At 41.0% G+C, this 26,869-nt stretch overlaps 1 protein-coding gene across 12 annotated transcripts in view; it reads right to left on the minus strand.

The window, feature by feature from the left end:
- The window catches only part of PPFIBP2 (PPFIB scaffold protein 2), a 222,714-nt gene that overhangs the window by 36,218 nt on the left and 159,627 nt on the right, over nt 1-26,869 (minus strand). For 8 of the 12 annotated variants that reach the window (XM_075129436.1, XM_048852573.2, XM_075129432.1 and 5 more), the window contains 6 exons: nt 25,464-25,595; nt 16,597-16,779; nt 10,184-10,276; nt 5,794-5,902; nt 3,686-3,718; nt 1,688-1,749 (listed from right to left, as the gene is read on the minus strand). In XM_075129436.1, the coding sequence (XP_074985537.1) occupies nt 1,688-1,749; nt 3,686-3,718; nt 5,794-5,902; nt 10,184-10,276; nt 16,597-16,779; nt 25,464-25,595 (612 nt within the window). The remainder of the gene's footprint in view (nt 1-1,687; nt 1,750-3,685; nt 3,719-5,793; nt 5,903-10,183; nt 10,277-16,596; nt 16,780-25,463; nt 25,596-26,869) is intronic. The other 4 variants (XM_075129434.1, XM_048852577.2, XM_075129431.1 and 1 more) reach the window with 3 other exon arrangements.

Genomic DNA, 26,869 nt, shown 5'->3' on the forward strand with positions numbered 1-26,869 from the left:
CAAAAATGTACATGCCACCAACTAGTACACTCCTCAACGAGACCAAGGTTTATTGACAAGAAAAACAGCCTCTATGTAAGGATGGACTTCATTGCTCTCTGCTGGAATTTGCACAGGGTCTCATAGCAGTCCAGAATGGCAACACTAATTTCTCTCCCCCACCCACAACAAAACAGTAAATTGGAGACATGGAAGGTAGGAGTTTGCCAGGTAGGAGAAGAGAAGGTGCTGCTGCTGCATGCCCTAGGAAGTCTACAAAAAACAGAACTGGGCTTATAATAGAAATCCAGCTTTTACCATAACTATGGAGACAGTAGGGTCTCTCTATAATGAAAAGCAGAGACTGGAATATCCTCTCCAAAACAGTGTGCATACATCTCAAACCCAAACAGAGGTATCCAGCAACTTTCAAAAAAAATTAAGCATCTGATTACTTTACTTGCTGTCCTAAATGGCACATGCAGCCACATTATTCAAGATGGCTGCTTTACACACAACAGCCATGTACCCCTATACTGGCCACTACTCAGCTTTTTAAACACTCCATATGTGCTAATGGAATGGGCTTCCTGTCCCTGTGAATACAGCCCCTGAGACTAGATAGTGAGCAAAGATATTTGATGTTCCTCTTAGAATGCAAAATGTTACACAGACTGGTAACAGCTCTGCTAAAAGATAATGCCACATCTTTTATTGTCTGGATGTAAATTTTGGCTTTTTGACCATTTAAACAGCACAGCCTGTTATGAGTCATGTTCATTTATGGGGTGCTTAATTCTCTAGAACTATCATTTGCCCTTTCAGTGTTCCCTGCTTCCATATGAGGGTGTGTATTAAGAGGCTACTTACCCACACCTCACATCTATTGACATGTACTAACAACTTACTAATGCACACCCTGGCCTGACTTTTTCTATTATGGTGTCCTAATTGTAATTTTCTTAAAAACCTCAATTAAAACCCACCAAACTTTAATTTTTATTTATTTATTTTTTGCAAGAGTCAGAAACAACTTAAACAATAAGTAAAGGGGATTTGAAGCTGCTCAGCATCTTGCAGGATTGTGCCTTAAAACCTCCCACTCAAATATAGTTCAGAAGAACTAGCACATAGCAGCGGAATCCAAGGGTAGGAACATTGTTCTATTTAAAGGTGTTGTCGAATTATTTTTTCTAACGTTTCTCTTGGCTTTTCCTGGACTTTTCTGGCTCTCTCCCCCCGTGAGTTCAGTTTCACACTCAAGGGTCACTCTCAACTCACTCTCTGTTGCAGAATCTAAACTGACAGTGTCAAAGCACTCCTGATTCAGATTCTGTAATGGAAAGCCATGTAAGGGTGGCTGGAGGGCTACAAAGTGTTTCTGAAAGGTCAGTGAACCTTATAAGGCAGAGAAGGAGGGATGCCTGTAACCCTGGATCTCTGTTCCAGAGGCAAAAGAGCTCCCAGATGACAATCCCAGGCATTTTAAAGATGCTGCAGCTGGGGGTGGTGGGGAAAGGCAGCATCACACTTTCAAGGTTAGCCACATAGGTCCCATAACCCCATGCGACACCAGGCAACTCACGGTGATGCTGGCCTTATGAAAAGCAGCATTTTAGATCATTGCAGAGATGCAATAAATTATACCTTCTAGATAGACCTCCATTATTACTGCAAAGGGGCAAGTTAATCCTAACCATTTCCTCACCTTTTCTTCATTTGCAGCTAGTAATGATTCCATTCCTATCTTCAGTCGTTGAACTTCTTGATCTAAAATAGTTTTTAAAATGTTAAGAGAAAAATGTTTATTATATTTAACCTAGATTTAGTCATTTCTGTTCTATTCTACTTAGTTTCTTATACAGGGCCTATCACTGGGCCATCTGAGTGCCCAGTACATAGTATAAGTAAAGTTAAACTGTGACAATCACACTTTTTGGAAGTCTCTTCAACTACGAATAGTTCAGGCTTGCCAATTGCTGTGATATTAAAGGTGCTACGTATAATGAGTACTATATAATGGTTTTAGTTTTAAACATTTTATTTTCCTAAAAATTTGTGTGGTAAAGATTTGACATCTGTTTCCCTAGAGATTTGAGAGGTTCCTCTGTGTCATATTTATGGAAATAATTTTAAAAGAAGTTACCTTCCAGGTGGGGAGAATGATCTATAGTTTACATGTGGTTAAAGAATACGTGTGAAGCCTGAAGATCAACAACAACAACAAATAATAAAAAAGAAAGCCGGACATTCTGCAGTAATTCTGAATGTCTTCTTGTAGTCTTCACTGCACAAGGAAAAGATTTCCGTGGACTCCAGGATCTATTAAAAACTTTCTAAATTTGAATAATTGAATAAAATCTGTGACAAAAATGCCAACAGTGAATCCAGAGCTATACCATACATATCACAATCTTTACAGTGCAAGATTTGTAGGTTCTTTATGAAAGTGCATAGGCAAAAATTGTGTGTCTTCACAAACCTGTAGTTCTGGAAATTTACAGAAGTTGACAATAGGATTTCTTAACTAATCATAGGCACAAATCTGCCATCAGTTCTCCATGTACTTCTTCCACAAACTATCCCACATCCCCATTTGTACTAACCAAATGTAGATGAACAAGCAGAGCCTAAAAGTATTTTATCTGTTGTAGCTTCCCTGCAAGGAACACACTCCTGGACATTTTTAAATTGATGTATTTGGTTCACAAAGAACTGTGCTACCAGTACCCAAAGACAGTGATACAATGGATAAGGAAATGGAAAAAAATTAGCGTTGCAAAAGGCATTATTAGTAAACCTTTTTACAACGAATAGTTCAAGGTTGAACATTCAAGCTTCACATTCAAATTGTTTGTAAATATTTTAATTATTAATTTCAGTTAGTTATTGCCAGTTCCATAATTTTGCAATGGTTGGCTATGAGTAATATATTAACAAACATTCAAATGAAGGTATTGCAAACATGTTTCTCATGCAGAAAATAGCATTTAGTCCACATGTGAGATGCACTAACACAATTAAATCAAAACAAATACAAAAACCACCAAGCAGTGAGCAAGCAATCAGACAGGTTTAAAAAGAAAGCTGCTTTTTTAGAAAAAGCTTTAAAAAAATCAACCCGGAACTAATTTTCATTCATCGCTATTAGACTTTCAAAAGAACCATGTCAAGGTATTTTGATCACTTTTAAAATAAACTTCATTCTCACTCTTTGTAATAACCCCAAACAAGTCTGAATGAAAATCTATTTCCTTACCACAATGTTTTCCCCCTTATATACCTCAATGGTAAAAAGAAGAAGCCGGCTTTCAAACAAAACTATCTCCCCAAAACCACAAAGAGAAAAATGAAAAGAAACACATGCACAAAACTACTATCACATTGGCTTTACATGCAAATAAAAAAAATGAAGGTCAAAACTAAGGCCTTTTAACCTTGACAGTGTCCTTTTCAAGTCCAGCTATTTGATTTAGCAACGTATGAGATTTCATATTTGTTTGAAGTGATAAATCAGACTCAAGCTTTAAGCAGGGCTAATAGCTGTCTGCTTGCTGCAAACAATGAAATATTTGTCTCATGTACATTATGATAAAGCAACTGAATGTAAACAGACATTAAATTATTGCTGCAGAAGTGCATTTTAGCTATAATTTGTGTGAAAACGAACATTAAGAAAATGCCAAAAGTGAATCTCGAGGCTTACGTTTTTCTTTTAGCTTTCTCCTATATAGTTCCGCTACAATGGTAAATGGTGAAAGTCAAATAAAGTTTGTAGAAAAAGCACAGATTAAATACCGTATGGCAACTTAGTCAGAATATGCATTCACGCATAATAGGTACATCTTGACATTACTGTCCTTCAGAAGAAAACCAAAAAGTTTGACCAGAAAATTTGGCAATATTTTTAGAGGAGATGTTGCTATTACTACATATCATTCCATTCAAATATATACCAATTCAGTAGCTTCATTAGGGCACTCACAAATTTAGATCCTGCTCCTCTTGGAATCACAGAGAGTTTAACCATTGACATCAGTGGGAACAGGAATGGACCCATAGTTGGAAAACTGAAAGGTGTGGCACTCTTGACTTACTGGTAGTTAATACTCATTTTTAAAATTTTTTTTGAACATCTTGTAGAAAATCTCAAATTACGCTCCTAATGGAAAAATTCCTTTTCAATTAATTGTTAAAGTTTCAAAACACTGTTAGGGAAACTGTATTTTCTAGTGTCATATACAAACCTTGTAACATTCAACATGCACAAGCTCTACAGATGACTAGCACGAGACACGGCTAATACAGTGTTAGAGCACTGCCTGAATAGGTATTCACCCCTTATGGAAGATACAACAGTAAAGGTCTAGATTGTCTCCTTCGCTTCTGGAAAAGAAGATACAGCAGTTCTCTTTGGGAGGGGGAGCAGTGCTGAGGGAGAGAGTCATGGGCCTATAGCATCATCTCCTTCTATACCCTGGTATCCGATGGAAGCTGGGTGAGGTCAACACTCCAGGGAACATTGGTGAAGTTGGCTGAAAATGGAAGGGGAGTGAGGGAAGGGGACCAGTTCTTCTGTGTAGCATTGTTCCCTATTGACAGTGCAGAGGTACACGAAGGAATCTGATGGAGATTCAGTCCAACCAGGGGATGATACAGTCCTAACAAGTTATGATTTTGAATGTTTGAATACACAGGGGTTGCACATGACTATTACTGGGAAGTCATTATGACGCTGTATGATTTGAATATGATCATTTATATCATTAATATTATCACTGTTAGACAATTGCTACAAATCTTGTACAAAGTATGTCATGTAAGGTATCAATGGAAAAGTCACAATCTATCAAATATGATTACCCTGCAAGCATCTCTATTTTGCCTCTTTCCTGCTCTGATCTCTGGACCATGGTCTTACATGAAAAGGAGCATTCTAATCAATGGACTGAGGATCTTCCAATCTTATGGAAGTCACCAGAAACTTTACAAGCCAGCATTCTGTAACATCACTGCTTCAAACCTGATACAAGAACTCTGTAATGATTGTATGTATTTGATTTCCTTAACCATTTTAACTCTCTCCTTTTTCTTTAATCTTCTAAATAAACCTTTAGATTATAGGTACTAAAGGATTGGCAACATTGTGATTATTGGGTAAGATGTGAGTTATATATTGACCCGAGTATGTGGCTGATCTCTTGGGATTAGAAGAACCCTTTGTTTGATTAAATTAGTTTTAAATAACCACTCATTATACAGTCTAGTGTATGGGTGGAGAAACAAAGGGTGGGATGCCTAAGGAGACTGCATGTTAACCAGTGTGGTGAGACAGAAGTTTACTTTTGTTTGTGTCTTGGTATATCTAATAATAGAATAACCACCAGTTTGGAGGTGAGTCTGCTCTATTTCTCAGGAGGTTGTCCTGAATCTGGTATTCTCAGCTGTGATACACAGAGGCATGGTGACAATGATAAACAACAGTTTGGTAACTTTTTAAAAAGGTAACTAGAAATATCCTTTCATAGAACTTTGAGATTAATATTTTACAAATATATGGCTATAAGGAACATTAAATGGTCTTTCAATTTAGAACAAAGTTCTCTGCATTAGAAGTTTTAGTGCTCTGTGGATACCAAATTTTCTTACTTGGCCAGTCAGTAGAGCATTCTTTCCCCCATCCCCCCCAAAACTGTAGAAAGCAGTACTGTTGTGTCTCCTTACATTGCTTTAAATGCTGAGCAGTTTCTGCTTCACAGAACGGAAGACAAATGTTTTCATTTCAGCTTTGATTTCTCCCCTATCCATTCTTACCTCTTTCTGCAATTTCATTATGTACCAAGGTCCTGGAGAGCTGACTCTGTAAACGTTCAATTTCTGCATCTTTGAGAGCTAACTGCTCCTGAAGCTGGGCTATTTCAGCCTGAAAGAACAGAACAGAAATTCAGAATGTCACCATCATTGGATACCCACTCATTCTCAATTCCCAAACAAAAAGTCACTTCACTTGACTCCAGGCCCTGATTGATACCTTCTTTTAATATTATGAAACTCTTAGATCCTTAACAATGCCACCTATCCTGCAGGAAGGATATTTCTTTTACAGGTACTCACTGTTTTTCAATGGTATTAGCCCTGCAGAGCACGAAATATGATGGTGGGATTTTAAGGATTCAGAACTGTACAGCCTGATCAAATTCAATCAGGCTGTTTCCTTGGTAAGTAATCTGGGAATAGACAGAAAGCATTAAGGGTAGTTGTTTTCCTAACAGTTTGTACAAGGCTTTACATGGGCCAGCAATATAGTGCTAAAAGGGAACTCTCAGTCATTTGCAACAGCTACTCCAAGAGAGCAGAATATTTTCCCAAACTTTACCCACATTTTGAAAGAGAACCCTGCATTTTTCAGCATAGTCATGGGTCACTTTTATTATGTTAATTGTATGTTTGGATTAGGTGTAGCTTCTACTATTGTGATACAATATTTCTGCATCCATCATATTAAAAAAGATAAATAATCGAATACAAGAAAAGTGTCCTGGGTTGACTTCTATTAAGTTTGACCACCGCTGTCAGACATTTGGGAAAACTTGCTCTTAACTGCATCAGATATTTTAGATGGCAATTATGGCAGAAGTAATGCATGGGCGGAAAACCAACCATTCATATGGATCAAACACAATAGTTAATTTACACACATCATATGTGTGTAAGGCTGCCCTTATGACTGGGTAAAATCTCACACACTAAAACTTCACAAAAATCCAGCAGGGACAGAAATACAGACTTGCCCAACTGGCAACATAAGGAGACTATTATCTCATGTTAGTCCGTCTGAGAGCAGCTGGCTATCTGAGAAAGAGGCATCATTTTTCAGATTTTTGTACATCTTTAGAAGCACTTAAAGTATTTGTCTCAGTAAAAATTTACTGTGATCTATCTATGACATTTCTAATAGACAAATCACTTTAGTATCTAGCATCTTGAATGTAAGGTGTTACTAGGTCCTCAAGACATTATAGTTAAGAAAAACCCATGATGTGACAGGGAAGAAGGGGAGATATTTAGTTTAGTAGGTGAAAACACATTTTGACATGAAGGAGCAGGCAGCTGGGTGGCAGCAAAGGCTCACCATTTCTGCCATCAAATCCCCATCGAATATAGGAATTCAGCTTACTAAACCTCTGAATGATTACCATGCGTTCTTAGTGACTAATGTGCTTTATATATCCCAGCCAGGGAGATATTTCAAATTTTTATTTCAGTAGCTGGAGCAATAGGAAGACAGAAGTGCAGACTTCCTAATAGCAGATTTGGACTTGTCTCCTCAACCCCATTCTTCAATCTTGGTTTCTCCTAAAAACTCTCATCTTTCCTCTTTTACTCAATTGCATATAATCACCACAGTTAATTTTCCTCTTCCTTTCTCTGCACTTATATTCCTTTCGAGTTCCATATCTTCTCCCATTCATTTCTCTCCAGAAGTCTATTTCTCTCTCCGCCCCCTTTCCTCTGCCTCCACACTCCTCCACTTTTCCCTTTCACAGTCATCATCTCTGAAGATAATAGACCACACATTGTTTAGAAAAAACATTTACAAAAGACCTAGAAAGTTCATTGTCACTGTTTCAGAAGATGGATTTATTATTGTGATGGAATACACCCCTGTATAAACACTACTGTAATAATTTTTGTAGAAAGTATGCCTTGTAAGATATCATTTAAAAACTCATAATTTTCTGATCAGTATTGTCCTGCTAAAATATGTGTGTCAACATTGTTAAGATTCCCCTGTATGATGTTACTAGCACATGTTCCAAACCACACTGACCTGCCCAGGCAGAAGTCAGGTCTGTCCTAAACAAAGAAAGGAATGTGTGCTTGTCTTAATTTGCATTTATACAGGAAACAGAGTCATCAACCAGGGAGGGAAAACGAAGGTAAACAAACCCCCGCAAAACCAGCAGGGATTATTCTTCCACATACTCTTGTCTCCTGACCTTCACATCAGGGCTCCTTCCGCAGAGACCAACGGCTGTTTACTTTTGTCTTCTCACACGCAGAAAATGAAGTGGGCAGGGAGAGAGAAAAAGGGGAGCTTTGGGATGTTTGTCCCTCTGTTTTTTAGTTTTAGTCCCCCTCTTGAGTTCACACCCCTCTTCCTGTCAAAGAATGGCTGCTTACCCAGGTGACTGTCCAACTGATTTTGTTAATACCTGAGGCATGCATTTGCCTTTTGTCTCTGAGGAACTGGCTTGGCTAGCTTCCCCAGATAAATATGCATTAGTAACATCATACAGTAGCCTCTTATAATGTTCAATTTTGCCACACATTTTCTCAGGACAATCATGATCAGCGAATTAGATTTTTCAAATGATACCTTGCAAGATATACTTTGTACAAGATTTATCATAGTTTTGTAAAAGTGGTGAACATAAGGGTATAGTCTGTCACAGAATTATATTAGCCTTTTTTGTAACTGCATCACGTTGTTCGTTCACATTCAATCTGCGATCCACTATAACCCCCAGATCCTTTTAGCAGTATTACTGCCTAGACAGTTATTCCCCATTTTGTAGTTGTGTATTTGATTTTTCCTTCCTAAGCATACTACTTTGCACTTATCTTTACTGAATTTCATCTTGTTGATTTCAGACAAATTCTCCAATTTGTCAAGGTCATTTTGAATTCTAATCCTGTCCTCCAAACTGTTTGCAACCCCTCCTAGATTTTATAATCAAACTCTTCACTCCATTATTCAAATCAATAATGAAAATGTTGAATAATACTGGATTCAGAACAGACCCCTGGAGGACCCCCATAAATACCTCCTTCCAGTTTGACAGCAAACCAGTGATAACAACACTTTGAGCACTGTCTTTCAACCAGTTTTGCACCCACCTTATAGTAATTTTATTTAGACCACAATTTCCTAGTTTGCTTATGAGAATGTCATGTGGGACTGTGTCAAAAGCTTTACTAACAATCAAAATATATCACATTTATTGTTCCCCCACACCATCCATTGGGCCAGTAACCCTGGCAAAGAAGGAAATTAGGTTGGTCTGGCATGATTTGATCTTGACAAATTCAAGTTGGCTACTACTTAGTAACCTATTATCCTCTAGATGTTTACAAACTGATCGTTTAATGTTCCAGTATCTTTCCAGCTATTAAAGTTAGGCTGACTAGTCTAACTGTCTGGATCCTCTTATTTCCCATTCTTAAAGACAGGTACTATGTTTGCCGTTCTCCAGATCTCTGGGACCTTACCCATTCTCCATGAATTCTTGAAGATAATCACTAATAATTTCAAGATTGCTTCAGCTACTTCATTAAGTACCCTTAGGGGAATTTCATCAGGTCCTGCCAACGGAATAATCTAACTTATCTAAATAGTCTTTTACTTGTTCTTTCCCTATTTTGGCTTGCATTCCTTCCCCCTTGTTATTATTATTAATTGTATTAAAAGGTTTTTTAATCTAGTGGGGAAAGTCATAACAAGAACCAAAGGCTGGAAGCTGAAGCCTGACAAATTCAAACTAGAAGTAAGGCAAAAATGTTTAACAAGGAGGGTAATTAACCATTGGAACAAACTTCAAAGGGAAGCCATGAATTCTCCACCTCTTGATGTCTTCAAATCAAGACTGGATGCCTTTCAGGAGTCCATGCTTTAGATGAACACAAGTTATTGGGCTCAATACTTGAATAACTGGGTAAAATCCAAGTTGATCTAATGATCTGTTCTGTTCTTACACTCTATGAAATTTACTCATGTGGTACACCAAAGCAGCTCTACATTTTTCCTTCCACTGCTGTCTCTGTCTGCATCTGTGAAACGGTGACTTTCAAGCTAGAGAACTTACTCCAGAAGCTAGTAACTGATATAGAAAGAGTAAAACAGAAAGCCTGAAAGGAAGGCTTGCTAAAATTCCTTTGTTAGCCAATATATTAGTTTTTGGGAAAAGAAAAAGAGAGGAGAATGGGGTGGCAGGACGAGTAAAAATCCTAAGTAAAAGGATAGCAAAACTTTAAAGGCAAAATCTGCATTCAACAGATTGTTCAAACAAAATCTTATTTTATAGTCATCAGTGAAATATATTAAATGTTAAAAAAAAAAGTAAATATTGAGGGAAAAATAGGGAGTATCCACTTCCAGGTTGGAAAAAGTCTGTCCTTCATAAGTGCTAAATTTAATGCTTACTTTGGTTGCTTTTAATTTCCATTCATATTGGGTTCGTTCATTTTCCAGCTCTTCCACTTTAATTTTGAGATGTTTGAGTTCCTGAAACAAACCCTGCAAAAGAAAAAGATAAAGAACAGCTAAAGAAAGAGCTCAACCAAGTATTTGTTTTCTAAGGACACAAATTAAGGCTCATCCATGACACTCTCCAGGGAATGTGGAACCATCCATGTAAAACAAACTGTTCCTTGTTATTTGTGCACCCTAAGTTAAATAAGTGAAAACTACTTTGATTTGCTATATTATTAAATGGAATCCTTTCTGAAACTCTCTTGCCAAAGTTATGACCAATTTTGCTTGGTTGTGTAGGAAAGATGGCGGACTCTGATGTGTTCAGGTGCATAGCAATGAAAGTAGTCAGGTCCACTTATATCCATGTTATATTGTACCAAGGGTTGCGTTCAGAGGCTCTTTAAAAAAAATCTAGAAGACTGAAATGCTGCCCAAGAGTCTCCTAAAGTTCACAGAAGGGAGAAAGTCCCCTGCTGGTAGGTATTTAAGATACCTAAAATACCAACAGATGAGGCAATATTCAGCAGACAGGCACCATACACAAACACTTTACAGACAAATAAGACTACGTCCCTACCTGAGGAGCTGATGATAGAGAGACCCGTCAGTAAATAGAAGGTTCCATGTTAATTGATACAGCCAAGAGATGCATTTACAACAACAAAAAGATTCTCGACAGCTTTATTAGGATATATCTACACGGGGAGTCTTAATGCACAGCTTTTTGCTGCATGGGTGATAACACGCCGTACACAAGCTGCACCAATAGTGTTCACACAGTTTGAAACTCCTCCAGGAACTGGTCCTCTAGAACTAGCTGCTCAGTGTCCTCCTCTTCTTCCTCACCTGTGTCATGTTTCCACTGTTGCTGAATTTCCTCCTGCTGCTGGAGGAGCTGTTGCTGCTGCCACATCCTACACTCAGCGGTGCGACCTGTGATCTCCAGAACCGAATCTGTTTGGCTTTGAGCGCTGAAATACACATCAAGCAGTCTGTGCATACTCACAGCTGCCACCATGTTGAGCAGAGCATTTCTGGCCTCGGAAAACCAGCGTGGGCTTGGTAGGAACGAATCGTTCTTTGACCAGCAGTAGTGAGAAAATTTCAGGGTGGGAAGGGCTACATTTTTTTTTAGACAATTGCTGAACTGACCTTCGAGCTTCATCGACAGCATACCAACATGCTGTACCCAGTGTCCCTAGAAAAGCAGGTCACCATTATGCATCAGGAAGTTGGCCATTCCAGAATGCTGCTGGTTGGTGGCAAAACAATTCAACTTGGGGAGATCAACTGCTTGGGATATTCTCATGCAGGAGTGTCACGCCATGGAAAAGGTACTATTGCATCCAGTTATAAAGCTGGGTAATGCTCAGGAGACTATTGGGAACCTCATACATGCAAAGCCATCAGACTATCTAGGACAACTTATAAACCCATCTCCTATCATTTGTCCCCTCCCAGCCCCTCATTCCCCCACTACGGCACAGAACTTATGAATAAGAAGGGATAGCTCTCCATGGTGTTCTAAGGGCTGGCTGACCACCATGGTAGGATTACAGACATAAATATAGGGTAGACTGGAAGTGTACATGATCAGAACTCAGGCCTTTTCAAAGTAATGGAAGGAGGACAGTGTGGCCCCAGGAACACTATGGACATTAACAGTGTATATGTTTCTCTGGTTATTCTGGGAGACCTGTCTTAAGTCCTGCTTCCTTGGTTAATGAAGCCATTCACAGACCAGATCACAGATCAGGACAGAATGAAAGAGCTTTTTAACTACACACTCAGCAATTGCAGAATGGTAATCAAGTGTGCATGTGGACATCTGAAAGGGAGATGGTGCTGTTTGTGGAATACATTGGAAGCAGCAGAAAAAAGTGTGCTGAGCATTATATTAATATGTTGTGTTCTATCCAATATTTGTGAGGATAAAGGGGAACGCCTTAACCGTGGGTGGGAAGATGAGTTCCAGATCTTGCTCAGTGGTTTCAGCAGCCAGCCAAGTATCCCACAGAAAATGGAAAGACCCAGAGACATATTGTTTGGGATGCCCACTGTTCTTATTTTGAGTCTCACCCCTGAAAACGTGTGGCTATACAACCAGCCATTAGCCCCTGGAAGTGGGATTCAGGTTCACTGGGTGGTGTAAGTGGGGCCTTGTTCAAGTACTTTTGTGAAACTCCATAAATTATTTTACCATTGTTTAAAGGGATTTCTAACTTTCTTGCAGTGATGAGTCATAATATATGAATTTTAAATGGTTTTGATTATGAAACAAGAAAGAGTCATGTAACAAATCAAAAGTTAAGTTTTTACCCATGCAATACTACAACAGCTTTTAAATCGAAAATATATTAAACAAAACAACAGAGCAGCCAACACTGAAAGTGCAGTGCAGTGCAGAACAGCTGGTGGGGTGGAGGTGCTTAAAGTTACGGGCGAGTATATGCCTTGCTTGTGTCTCTTTTGTTCGTGGGATTTCTGGGATTGAGTGCCGTGGCTCAAAGTTATCGGGGCACTGGAGGACTCAAAAGAGCTGGGCTCTCAGGTGCATTTTTCTTCTGTGCCCAGAGGTTGACCCCTGCAAAGGGAACACTGCTCCAGGGGGGTGGAGCGAGGTGGAGTTGCAGGTGGCCCCAGTAACTTGTATTGTCCAGGGGCTGAAGAACGTGGCTGGGTCCCACCTCTCTGGGCTGCAGCACCTGCTGTCCCAGCACCACCATACAGCGAAGCAGCTTATTTTGGCTTAATAGAGTCTCTCTGAACTGCCTCTACATCTTCCTGTCCTTTTCCATGCTCTCCTTGGTTATGGTAATGCTTTCCCTGGTGACTGTGATGTTGTCCTTGGCCGCTGCCAATGTCTTGTTTGACAGCTCCATTTTTTCCTCCTTTTGGCTCCTAGGATACTGCCTCCACCTCTCACCCATCTTGAATTTTTCTGTGGGACTCTCCTATGAGCTGCACAAACATCTTGTCTCAAGTCTTCCTTTTATGCCCCCTCAGGTTGGCCAGGCACTCTGCCATTGACAGAGGCCCTCTCCTTGGTGGTCTGGCTGCAGGAGAATGGAAAAAAAACAAAGAATGGGCTATTGTTTTTTTTCCGGACAGGCCATGATAGCATTTTTAAAATATGAATTACTGACTTTTCCTCCTTGAGGTTCTTCCCAATCTCGGGGGAACCTCAGAGATGATAAGCAAGATCCAAAAGTTTTTGCTGGTCTGTCCAGTTCTTTGTAAAATGGACAGCTCACATGTCTCCTGGTGGATGTCTTCCTTGCATCCCTCATTTTAAGGTGGGCCCTCCTGAGCTGTGTACTCTTTCTCCAGCACTGCTTGGTGTCCTGATCACGACACTTCATGGACATCTGCTTCAGAATTCCCACAGACAGTTCTTTATCCTGATGTCTGACCAAAAGAGCTTCCAGCACTGACTCTTCTCCCAGATGGCAATGAGATGCAGAGTCTCAACATGGCTCCAAGCAGTAGCACAAGGCAAGTTGTGGGGACTGTGGAGTGGAATTGCTATAGTACTGCAAGAATACTGATCTACTCGAGCCCAGGAGCAAATGGGCAAAAGCTGGTCTCAAGGCTGGTTTTAAATGGGGGAGGGTCTGTCCTGGGAACTTGATACCAGGGCAGAAGGTGCACATAGGTACATAGACAGGCCAGTAGTGGTCGACTTCAAAGCCCTGAGGGATAGCTGTTGGAGCAGTGCATGCATATGAACAAAAGATCTAACTAAATCAATTCGTAGCAAACTTAGTCCACTTTGCTAGAGGACTCCAGAGTTTTGCTGTACGTGTGGACTTAATGCACTGTGATGCATTGCGTCATGTGTACACTAGCATTATAGAACCAGATTAACTCAACTTCAACTGGTTTTAAACCCCCAGGCAGACGAGTCGTGTCTGTTTAATTCATCAGTAGATGGACACTTCAATCTTCTCTGCTGCTGCTCAGAGTTTTCCTTTTCTTCCCTGCCTCAAAGGGGCATTGTGAAGATAAATACATTACATTTGTTAAAGATTGTAAGGGGCTCAGATACTACATTATGGGGCCCTTATAAAGTCCCTCAGATATCTAGATAAGACATATAGAGGGAACACAGAGAATACTCCGTCTCCCGTCTAACAGCCAGGGTGATTTGGTTGGGGAGGGGAGGCTCTGCTTCAAATGTATTGGACAAGTACTAGCTGAAGGCTGATATAAAAGATGACACCTTGAGGAGGATACCAGAAGAGCATCAAGATAGGAATCTCAGCACCTTCCCATTTCCCAGCAGTTTAAGAGGGATGGAGGGTTGGGAAGGAGGGACATTTCACCTGGGCACTGCCCCTGTTTGGTATGTTTAGTCACTTGGCTGTTAGGAGTCTGGTAAAATTCCCAAGTCCTTTGTGTGAGTGGCGAGATTCTGAAAGATTAAGGGAGAAGAGGAGCATGGTATTTTGGGATAAAAGATCTGGGAGGCAGAAGTGCATGAGGAGACAGAAATTACAGAAGAGGAGGTAGAGAACACAACATAGAGGAAGAGTTATAAGGGAGTGGAAGCAGAAAGAGGAAACAGATACGGAAGACAATGAAGGAAATATACACTATGATCTACAAAAGAAAAGGAAAGAAAGATGAGGAAGGTTAAAACCAAGAGAGAAAATAAATCTCATTTAAAAATATAAATAAAAGAAAATTGACCATATTTTCCAATAGCACACAACAAACAACACATAACCATCTTATTACTTTAAATTACAGAAGGTGTGGTTCTGGAATATGTATGAACAAAATCACCAGTATATTTTACTAGTGGGCTTAGTCCACAGTAGGTACATTTTTCAAGCTCTGATTTTAATGAATAGTAATGTTTTGTAATTTATCATATTGAAATGCAACTTTTGTTGCCTTTTACGTTGGTGCCCAATTTACCTTCACCAGGCATCCAAGTACAGGGGTTATCCTTGTCACTGGGCCTACCCAAAGCTGTCCAGACAGGATCCTAATGACCTCCATCTATCTGGCCATATCTTGCCTCTTGAATCCCTCTCCTCCTTTAAGATGATTATAACCTTAGTGTTCATTCTCTGAGACCAACATTACTGATGAACCTTGGCACTGGCATCGAGGGGGCACTATTTCCTTGAACTGACATTTGTAATGTGACAAACCCTAAACCTAATCCAAACACATGGATCTCACATATTCGTGTACCTTAAGGAACCCTACCTATGTCTCAGGGAAAACAAGAACAACAGTTCTTCAAATGTGCATTTTAAACATGGAGCCCCTTTCATGATGCTGTTCATACCTTAATATAAATTTCAACCTTTTTCTTCAATGTGCATTTCATATGTACTCTAATGACTCACTAGTCAGTGCCAGACAGAAGTGAATTATTAATCAAGAAACAGCAGCCGTATGTTTAATAGGTACCAAATCAACAGAGGATATTTATAAAAAAAAATCCTATAAAAAAATGACAGAAATTTTTTTGAAAACCAACCAACCAACCAACAAAAAAATCAAAATAGCAAAACCCTCTGTCAACATGAGCAGATTACAGTTCGGCTTTCCAGAAATGATCCCACAAATAATTAAGGAGACACTGCAAATGCAGCAACCTGGAACTAAAAAGTAATCTTAATAGGCTTTCAAGCATGCCATTGTCCCTCCACCTCCATTCATATTTAAGCAGCTTAAGCAAAATACCTTTTACCCTAACACGTAAAGTGGTTTTGATCAAATAAAGTGAAGGTTTATACTGTAAACATAAAAAATATTTTATCCTAAGTGATTGTTTCAGAGAATTAAAAAAAGTGGCTTCAAGATTTTTGATTTTTTAAAAGGACAAACTGAAGTCGTTCACTGCATCTTTTAATTAATTTAATTCCATCAGAACACATACGATGAACAGAATGAAAGGAAAAGCAAATTATTTCTGCGAGTGTGCTAAGCACTTCTCAAGTGGCTCGCTGTGTTCAGTGTGTCACGGCACGGTTCTGTTGACATACACGGCGGCAGATCGCCTCAGAAAATATGCTGCAATACAAACAAACACAGTTCTATTCTTGGCATTCTAAAATAGAACGGCTATGACGAAATGCTTTTGAGAGTTAGAAGCAAAATACAAACTTTATAAAAAAATAGGAGGGCCATATTTTGCTCTCATTGAGATCTGTGCATTGGTAAATTAGACATCAATAAGAGCAGAATTTGGCACTAGGTTTATTATTAACACAGCACACTGTCTAAAAAAAAAGTCACACAGATTAATGCCTATTGTTCACAACGTAATTCTGGTTAGTGGAATTCAGTTTTTGTGAGAAAGGGACAATGCACAAAATTATGCTAAAGTGTACTTCTCATACATCACACAGGGAGCAATTCTTCTGGGTGAGGCTCTCTACCACTGATCTCGTGCTGGCCTGAGGACCGTTAGCTGTCAGTTCAGGTTTCCTATCTTGAGACTTTCTTTCCTGGATTTTACTATTAATTTCCAGCTGTAGTCTACACATCTGTTCCTGTAGCTCACTGATCAGGTTCACTACTGACTGCAAGAAGGAAAGAGAGACAGGTGAGAAAGAAAATGAGGGGGATTAAGGAAAAAGTAAGGGCAGGAAGCATAGAAGATTATTTCACAGTCACAGGACTACGGAATACATGAAGCTGGGAAGAGACCAACTATAAAGAAACAAGCCTGATTTTCCCCTATATGAGATAGGTACAAATGGGTGTAAATCTAGAGTAGCTCCATTTAAGTTAGTGCTCATATATCAAGGGGATGGATGTTTTAGAAATACCCAAGACAGAGAAGTTAGTGGAGTTACTTGTGATTTACACCAGCATGAAGGAGATCAGAATTTGGCACCAGGTCTTTACCAATCTGGCCACCAGGATACAGAGATATAATGACAACTGGAAACCATATTGTAACGTTGGCCAGTCCTGATAGCCGTTCTGGGGCAATTTCGGACCACAGCCAGACTTTTTTGTTGCGGCTGAAATGGGATCAGTTATATATATATATATTAATATGTGCACCCAACATCATTTACTAGTAGAAAGTTGCCATGTGATCATTTTGGACTCTAATCTACTGTCATATAATTTATGATTACAGACATCCATGTCAAAAGAAATCCTACTCCAGAAAATAAATTAGTTGACCTCCATTCTACTAGCACAGGGGTGGGCAAACTACGACCCATTGACTGGATCTGGCCCACCAGCCATTTTAATCTGGCCCTAGAGCTCCCGCTGGGGAGCGGGGTCTGGGGCTTGCCCCACTCTGACGCTCCAGACAGGGAGCAAGGTCAGGGGCCGCTCCATGCGGCTCCCAGAAGCAGCGGTATAACCCCACCTCCGGTGCTCCAACCAGTGAGCAGGGTTGGGGGGCTACTCCACGTGGCTCCCAGAAACAGCGGCATGGCCCCCCTCTGGCTCCTATGTGAAAGGGCAGCCAGAGGCTCTGCTCTGCATGCTGCCCCTGCCCCAAGTGCCGCCCCTGCAGCTCCCATTGGCCAGGAACCGAGGCCAATGGGAGCTGCAGGGGTGGCACTTGGGGTGGGGGCAGCATGCAGAGCGGAGCCCCCTGGCTGAGCCTCCGCTTAGGAGCAGGAGAAGGGACATGCCGCTGCTTCCGGGAGCCGCCTGAGGTAAGCGCCGCCCGGAGCTTGCACCGTTGAGCCTCCCGCCACACCCCAACACCCTGCCCCAGCCCTGATCTCTCTCCCGCCCTCCGAACCCCTCAGTCCCAGCCCGGAGCAAACTCCTCATCTCCAGCCCCACCCCAGAGCCCGCACCCCCAGCCAGAGCTCTCACCCCGCTCCCCCCACACACACCCCGGTCGCAGCCTGGAGCCTCCTCTTGCACCCTGAACTCCTTATTTCTGGCCCCACCCTGGAGCCCACACCCCCAACCAGAGCCCTCACCCCGTCCTGCACCACAACCCCAATTTTGTGAGCATTCCTGGTCTGCCATACAATTTCTATTCCCAGATGTGGCCCTCAGGCCAAAAAGTTTGCCCACCCCTGTACTAGCAGGTCACTTTATACTAGCAAGGATAAGAACAATAGGTCCCTAAACCATCCATTCTGCCATTTAGCCCCACCAACCTGGGAAGGTTCCTGACACACATGGTTAAGCAACACATATTGGAGAAGCCAAAATGATGCTCTAAAAAGGAAGGCACCAGAATGATAACACAATTTTAAAATAATCCCATGTAAATACATTCAGATGGGGAACAGCTTCCCTGGAACATTCAATAAAACAGGACACTTCTAGTTATGGGAAGGAAACCAAGTGCAAGTCTGTAGTAAGAGCTATGTGATGTCCTATTCCCCCTCCTTAATTAAATGGCTCATAATCTTCAATGCTTCCTCAGAGATTACAAAAATTTGGAATTGCTCTCCTAATATTCATGTATATTGATATCACGTATTTTACAGCTTTTTATTTTTCCTAGGTAAAGTAAATCTTATGACATTAATCAATCACCTAAGTGAGTGGGAAAGTTAATGGGCAGCAGAACACCTAGAGAGATTGGGGACCTGCAAAGGGGGCGGATGGGAGATTTCCAATTTTTCTATTACAAAACATGAACATCCTCTTAAAAGTTTACACTTCCCTGAAACTCTCCTGCAGTGCAGTAAATGCAAAGCTAGCTAAAATTGTAGTAGGGATCACTGAGAACTTCTTTGTGCAGGGGAGCAGCTTACTGGGTCTAGGCATATACTATTCCAAACAAGCAAATATTCTACAGAATCAACCGAAGCGTACTAAAGGCACAGAACTCTGGAAGCAGGATCAAAGGCTTTATATATACCCTCCCTTTTAATTTCCAAAGGTATGAACATCAGCAAGTCTAGAGGAGTTATATGGCAGACAGGTATTTCATGCTAAGGCAATGATTCAAGCACAGGATAACTGTTAAGCACATACTGAAGTACTTTGCTGAACCAGGGCCTAAATATGTGCTGTTTTCAGATCCCTTCCTCCACTTAACAGTGGTTTTATAGTGCAGATAAAATTATGAACAGACCCTTTAACATTTAGGAAAGGTTGCATGGCCTGTAAAGTCTGGCTTTACAGATTTTGCTACACTGTGCCAGGACTGTAGATAACAAAGCCAGTCCGCTGGAGCACCAGCTAATGCGAGTGGAACTGTATCCCTCAAACGCTGAGAAGACTGAGTGACCACATCCATTAGTAACTTTGCAACAACACAGCAGGGCAGTGGGGAGGGAAGTGTTTCTGTAGCCAAACCCACCATCCTATCACAGTACTGCCAGGGGAACTCCTGGAAAGCACAGGCTTTGTGTAAAATCAGGATACTACCCAGAGATTTTCTATGTCTGGATTTTGTTCCATTCTCACAGTCATTGCCGCAACAAGGCAGCAGCTTTTTTAAAAAAATTAACACTGCACTGGTAAATTCCTATTGAGTACTGCTGCTGCTACAGGCTGAGATTTTCAAAGGAGACTAAGGGAGCTAGGTACTCATCTTCCACTGAATTTCAACGGGAGTTGGGCGCTTGCCTACCTCCCTTAGCCTCCTTTGAAAATCCCAGCTTTATTCTGCATTTGTCATTGGCAGGGAACAGGGAACACTACTAACCTTTATGAGGCAGAGCCAAGCTAGGATTTGCAGAATCCTTGGTGAAATCAGATGCGTGGGGCCCAAGCAGACTTCTGTAGATATGGATTGGCACAGGTAAGGGGCTGGCAGCTACTCTAGTTGTAGATTCCAGTCATGGCAATGCAGGAGTTTGGCAGCTGGGGGAAGGTCTCTTCTGCTTTCCAACTCTTTTCCACTTGCTCCAGTGACTGGTTCCTGGAACGTGGGGCCCTGTGTGTCTACTCACTCTGGACTTGCCTTGGGCCATCCCTGATAAGTTGGAGATGGTAAAACTCCTGTCCCCCTCGGAAAATAAGAGGGGTCCATACAGGGAAAATGAGAAGCTCTAGCTGAAGTCTCTGAAGCCTTTGTGGCTGCTTGTTCTCCTTTTTCAGGGAAACGGCTGAGAGTACATTATTTTTATCTTTCCCTTTTTGCTTCTCATCTTCTGGAATCTCTTTCTGTATGTTTTCCTATGCCAGGCCTTTTCTCTCTCAGTATTAAAGGCTGTTATAGCTAGAGTTTGATTTGGGCCAAAGAGCGGATCTAAACTCCCCTGGACTTTGGGGAAGTTTAGAGCCAGATCCAGGATCAAACTTTGTGGCTCTGAGCTTTCTCTGAATATAAGCACAAGCACAAGCATGTTCAGAAACAGTGAATGCGCCCTCTCTCTTTTGCCAATCTTTCCCCCACAGCTCTCAGACTGGGCTCAGAAGATCATGCAAATGAAATCTGGATTGAGGCCAAGTGATGCAAAAAACTGTACGTCAACTTCGCCTGTTAGCAGCTCCAGGACTGCAAGGCCCTAAACACCATAGTGATAGGCTCCTTAGGCCTGGTCTACATGGGGGGAGAGGGGTGGATCGATCTAAGATACGCAACTTCAGCTACGAGAATAGCATAGCTGAAGTCAACGTATCTTAGATCGACTTAGAATCACTTACTTCGCGTCATTGCGGTGCGGGATTGACGGCCGCCGCTCCCCCGTCGACTCCGCTTCCACCTCTCGCCCTGGTGGAGTTCCGGAGTCGATGGCAGAGCGATTGGGGATCGATTTATCGCTTCTACACTAGACGCGATAAATCGATCCACGATAGATCGATCACTACCCGCCAATTCGGCGGGTAGTGTAGGCATGGCCTTAGAGATACAGACATACCTGAGATAAATGTGTTTCTTTTGGTTTTAATTTCTAGATACAAACAAAAAGTGCCTCTCTAAATAACCTTAGCCACAACAGACAAGAAATCATCATACATGGGATGTAACTCTTCTTACTCAGCACTAAAATGGTGGCAAAGCAGAGATTAGTTGCTACTGTTTGTCTGAATCTTCTTATCCTAGTAAACTCTGAGCAGAAAACAATTACTGAAAAAACAAGAAACATTCCAAGATTCATTTTCCCATGGCTAAAAACTGTGGGTCCAATTCTGCCACCTGTCCTCATGTGAGTAAGAGTACCAGGATATGGCACAAAGCTCTGTCTTTGCATACACATACTCCCACATTGAAGTAGTTTTGCCTGTATGATAACTTCAGGAAATTACACTGTTGCTTTATTACACCAGCAAATGAAACTATAAAACATACAAATCAGAAGAAAATGTACAGGGCAAGTTTATGTAGATGTGTTGAGGGCAGATATGGGGAAGCCACCACCTAATATGCCTATGTACACATAGCGCAGGTGTGTCCAATGCAGCAGGTCACTTGATACTGCAGCTCCTTACATAACCTCATTGTATTTTTAAAATAATTTCCAAGAGATCCAGAGCTTAAGAACATAAAAATGGCCATACTGGGTCAGACCAAAGGTCCATCCAGCTCAGTATCCTGTCTGCCGACAGTGATCAATCCCAGGTGCCCCAGAGGGAGTGAACCTAACAGATAATGATCTAGTGATCTCTCTCCTGCCATCCATCTCCACCTCTGACAAACAGAGGCTAGGGACACCATTCCTTACCCATCCTGGTTAATAGCCATTAATGGACTTAACCTCCATGAATTTATCCAGTTCTCTTTTAAACCCTGTTATAGTCCTGGCCTTCACAACCTCCTCAGGCAAGGAGTTCCACAGGTTGACTATGCGCTGAGTGAAGAAGAACTTCCTTTTATGTGTTCTAAATATGCTACCCATTCATTTCATTTGGTGGCCCCTAGTTCTTATATTATGGGAACAAGTAAATAATTTTTCCTTACTCACTTTCTCCACACCACTCATGATTTTACATACCTCTATCATATCCCTCCTTAGTCTCCTCTTTTCCAAGCTGAAAAGTCCTAGCCTCTTTAATCTCTCCTCATATGGGACCCGTTCCAAACCCCTAATCATTTTAGTTGCCCTTTTCTGAACCTTTTCTAATACCAGTATATCTTTTTTGAGATGAGGGGACCTCATCTGTACGCAGTATTCAAGATGTGGGCGTACCATGGATTTACATAAGGGCAATAAGATATTCTCTGTCTTTTTCTCTACCCTTTTTTAAATGATTCTTAACATCCCGTTTGCTTTTTAGAGAATTATCCACGATGACTCCAAGATCTTTCTCCTGATTAGTTGTAGCTAAATTAGCCCCCATCATATTGTATGTATAGTTGGGGTTATTTTTTCCAATATGCATTACTTTACATTCATCCACATTAAATTTCATTTGCCATTTTGTTGCCCAATCACTTAGTTTTGTGAGATCTTTTCTCCATTCTGAAAATTTACCATTTATTCCTACCCTTTGTTCCCTGTCTTTTAACCAGTTCTCCATCCATGACAGGATCTTCCCTCTTATCCCATGACAACTTAATTTAAGTAAGAGCCTTTGGTGAGGGACCTTGTCAAAGGCTTTCTGGAAATCTAAGTACACTATGTCCACTGGATCCCCCTTGTCCACGTTTGTTGACCCCCTCAAAGAACTCTAATAGATTAGTAAGACATGATCTCCCTTTACAGAAACCATGTTGACTTTTGCACAACAATTTATGTTCTTCTATGTGTCTGACAATTTTATTCTTTACTATTGTTTCAACTAATTTGCCCCGTACTGACATTAGACTTACCGGTCTGTAATTGCCAGGATCACCTCTAGAGTCCTTCTTAAATATTACCCTTCTTAAGGAATTAAATATTTCTTCTAAAGAAAGGAAAAAGGTACAGAGAACTCTTCTGCTGGGACTCGAGAAACCAGCTCATAAACCTTTACAGCGATGCACTGTGACAGAAGAGAGTTATTCTGTGAAGTGGACATTAACGTTGCAAAGCTCAGGAGTGGAGCCTGTCCATTTACAAACATCTATCCTCTTGGCCCTCCTGTTACATGGATAAAAATAGCACTTTCAATTTAGCACGTGCTTTTGAAGAGCCAGTGACAAGTGGCATTCAGTGTGAAATTAATACCTTTGAGGGGAGCTTAGAGATACTCAATGGACTCTTTGTTACTAAGTAAAATCAAAACCAAACCACAGCTGCATGTTGTGCAGGACAAAGTGAACTGGATTTGAGAGATAAAACTCAGAGTCACTCCCAGAAGTATATCTTAATTTGCATTATCTTCCCCTAATACTAGAGATATAATTTAATAAATTCTATCTAGCTGATGGGAAACAGCTGGTTTCAAATATAAAAGCACAGAATTAAAAATTACAAATATGTTTTAATTGAATTATCCTGTGTTTTGGATCCTCATTTAAAAAATCCAATTGCAAGAGGCAAGTTTGAATATGCAATATAATTTGCAGGCAATTTAAAACGGCTTAGCTAGAGAATGCCTCTGGAGTAAAATAGCATTGGTGCTGGGGTGGGGCTCAGCACCATCCCCCCTGGGTAGTGTTAACACAGTGTCCCATCAATCAATGTCACACCCACCGTGGTCAATCCCAGCCCCAGTCTAGAGCACAGTGATTGGCTGGCGGATGGTATGGTGCTGCCCAGAAAAGGTAGTGGCTGGTGAACGCAGCCTCTTTCCGCTGGCCTCCTGCATCTTCACCCACACTCCCATGCACCTAGCCTGTTCCAAATGTTTATTGCAGCTTCAATTTCATTTAACAGATGCAGCTACTACTGGGTGCTATGTACATTATGGTTATTTTGCTCAGTCAGTGTTGGTTTGCACAGGTTTGGCTCTCTGAAGCAATCAGGTGGGCCACAGTGTGACTCCTCAAACATCAGCACAGGTCAGTCTCAGTTTTTCTTACTTTGGCTATACAGGATCACAACTTTGGGTGGTGGTCTCTTAGCAGCCGGGATAAAACTGACCCTCACACTGGGGTTATGGTGGGGGTCAGGTCTACCAACCCTAGAGCAGTTGATAGTTTGGCACATACTTTAACCCAACGTTTCTCAACCAGCCCCACCAAACTAGAACCTTCCCTATCACTTAGAATAGGACAAGGTAGTCATGACCCCCATGTTGAAAACCCCTGACACAATCCAAAGGATATGGGATCACCCCATTCTGATGGAGGGTTTGGATTCTTGGGAGCAACTATCTCTTAGTGAGACATTTGGCGATTTCCTTGTGAAGCAGATTACACAGGCCTGCTTAGACCTTAGGGTTACATGGGATTCTACACTTAAAACACTGATAGTTCTGAGTGAAAAATCATGGGGAGGCCAAAGATGATAAAGGGGCTGTTGTTACTTACTTGGCCATCAACCACTGCCAGAATTTATCCTCCTTAACGCTATCAAACTTTCAGAAGCCTCGGGAAGCTCAAAAAACCCAAATTCCAAACCTAGAAGTGAGCAGTAAATTACAGCTCCCATAGCTAACCTATGTAAGGTCAGTACATGTCCAACGGTTTGTTGGAAGCATTACGGAGGACAGATATTTTACACAACCTGAATTTCAAATCTCTCCTAAGTAAACTCAGTAAACACCCCATGTAAGAAAGAGATCTTGGAGTCATTGTGGATAGTTCTCCGAAAACATCCACTCAATGTGCAGCGCCAGTCAAAAAAACGAACAGAATGCTGGGAATAATTAAGAAACGGATAGATAACAGGACAGAAAACAATGCCCCTATATAAATCTGTGGTGTGCACACACTTGGATACTGCATACCGTTCTGGTCACCCGATCTCAAAAAAGATAATTCCTCCACATAAGGGAAAATCCTGCCCTCCCACCGCACAGGTCTGGTGTTCATGAGTGCTTCAGAACCAGTACAGATCTGCTGTATGGGACCAGGCGACGATTGCGCAGAGCCACCAGCCATTTCCTCCATACAAATAGGGAGCATATCAGCTGTGGTAGACCTGAAACTGCAGTAGCAGCTGCAGAACTGCATTGTTGCCTTTGGAAGGATTCCTACACCCCTCTCCCACAGGTCTGTGGAGGAGGAAGGGTTAAGTGATGAACAACTTTAATGCATGATTTTGGAATGGACTCTGGGTCTGACTAAAGTGGCACAGTAACCTTTGAGATTAGTAAGTATAAAAAGGAAAACACAGACATAAATACAGTAGCAACTAGGGCAGATTACCAAAGGTACAGACAGTGCTCTGTAAGCGGGAGGCAGCTGTTGCACATGTATTTCAGCTCAAGTGCTTCTCAGAACTACAGTATAACGTACATGCATGAGACTGAGCATCAGAAAGTAAACAAGGAACTAACTGAGACTCACCTCAGCTTTGTTCTGCTTCTCTTCATATTCACTCTGTTCCTTTTCCATGCCAACCAACTTAATCTTCAGGTCTGAAACCTCTGCCATTAGATCTAGTTTCTGAGTCTCTAGTGACGTTCGACTTAGCAGCTCCTGAAAGAACAGCAGAGTTTCCCCCCTAATTACTATTATTTGTATAAAACACTAGCAGTGAACTAATGTAATACTAACATTTATGTGGACAAAAGTCCCTGCCCAAGGAGTTTACACTTTCAGTACAGATTCAAGATGACTCTATATCTTATTTAAGAGCCACATTCACTCAAAAGTATAATTTAAAGTTTTTTTAATTACTGTAAACAGTAATAGATTTTACTTTTAAGGATTTTTTAAAAAATAAACAGGAATTAAACAGTAATAAGGACCCAAGAGTTCTGAAGAAATTCAAATATGAAATTGCAGAACTAACATCTGAGGTATGTAACCTATCACTTAAATCAGACTCTGTACCAGATGGTTAGAGAGTAGCTAAAAAAGGGCTTCAGAGGCGATCCTGGCAATTGCAGGCCGGTAGGCCTAACTTCAGTACCAGAAAAATAGGTTGAAACTATAGTAAACCACAGAACTATCAGACATAAATAAATACTATATGTTAGGGAAGAGTCAACACAGCTTTTGTAAAGGGAAATCATGTATCAAACTATTAAAAATGTTTGAGACAGTCAAAAAGCATGAGGACAACAGTGATCTAGTTGATATAATGTACTTGGACTTTAAGTAAGCCTTTGATGAGGTCCCTCATCAAAGGTTCTTAAATAAAGTAAGCTGTCATGGGATAAGAGGGAAAAGCCACTCATGGATCAGTAACTGGTTAAAAGATAGAATACAAAGGGTAGGAATAAATGGTCAGTTTTCACAGTTGGAGAGAGGTAAATAGCAGGGTCCCCAGAGGAGCTGTACTATGTCCAGTCCCGTAGAACATATGAATTAAAGATTTAGAAAACAGGGTGAACACTGAGGTGGCAAAGTTTGCAGATGATACTAAATTACTCAAGATAGTTAAGTCCAAAGCAGACCACAAAGAGTTACACAGGGATCTCGTAAAACTGAGTGATTGGACAACAAAATGGAAAATGAAATTCAATATTGATAAGTGCAAGTAATGTACATTGAAAAACATAATCCGAACTATACATACAAAATGACAGGTTCTAAATTAGCTGTTACGACTCGAGATCTGGGAGTTATCGTGGCAAGTTCTCTGAAAATATCCACTCAATGTGCAGCGCCAGTCAAAAAAGCTAACAGAATGTTAGGAATCATTAGGAAAGGGATAGATAATAAGACAGAAAATAATGCCCCTATATAAATCTGTGGTGTGCACACACTTGGATACTGCATACTGTTCTGAGAAAAGGAGTACTTGT

Source organism: Caretta caretta, chromosome 6 (genome assembly GCF_965140235.1).
Source record: "Caretta caretta isolate rCarCar2 chromosome 6, rCarCar1.hap1, whole genome shotgun sequence".
In the NCBI taxonomy this organism is placed as follows: Eukaryota; Metazoa; Chordata; order Testudines; family Cheloniidae; genus Caretta; species Caretta caretta.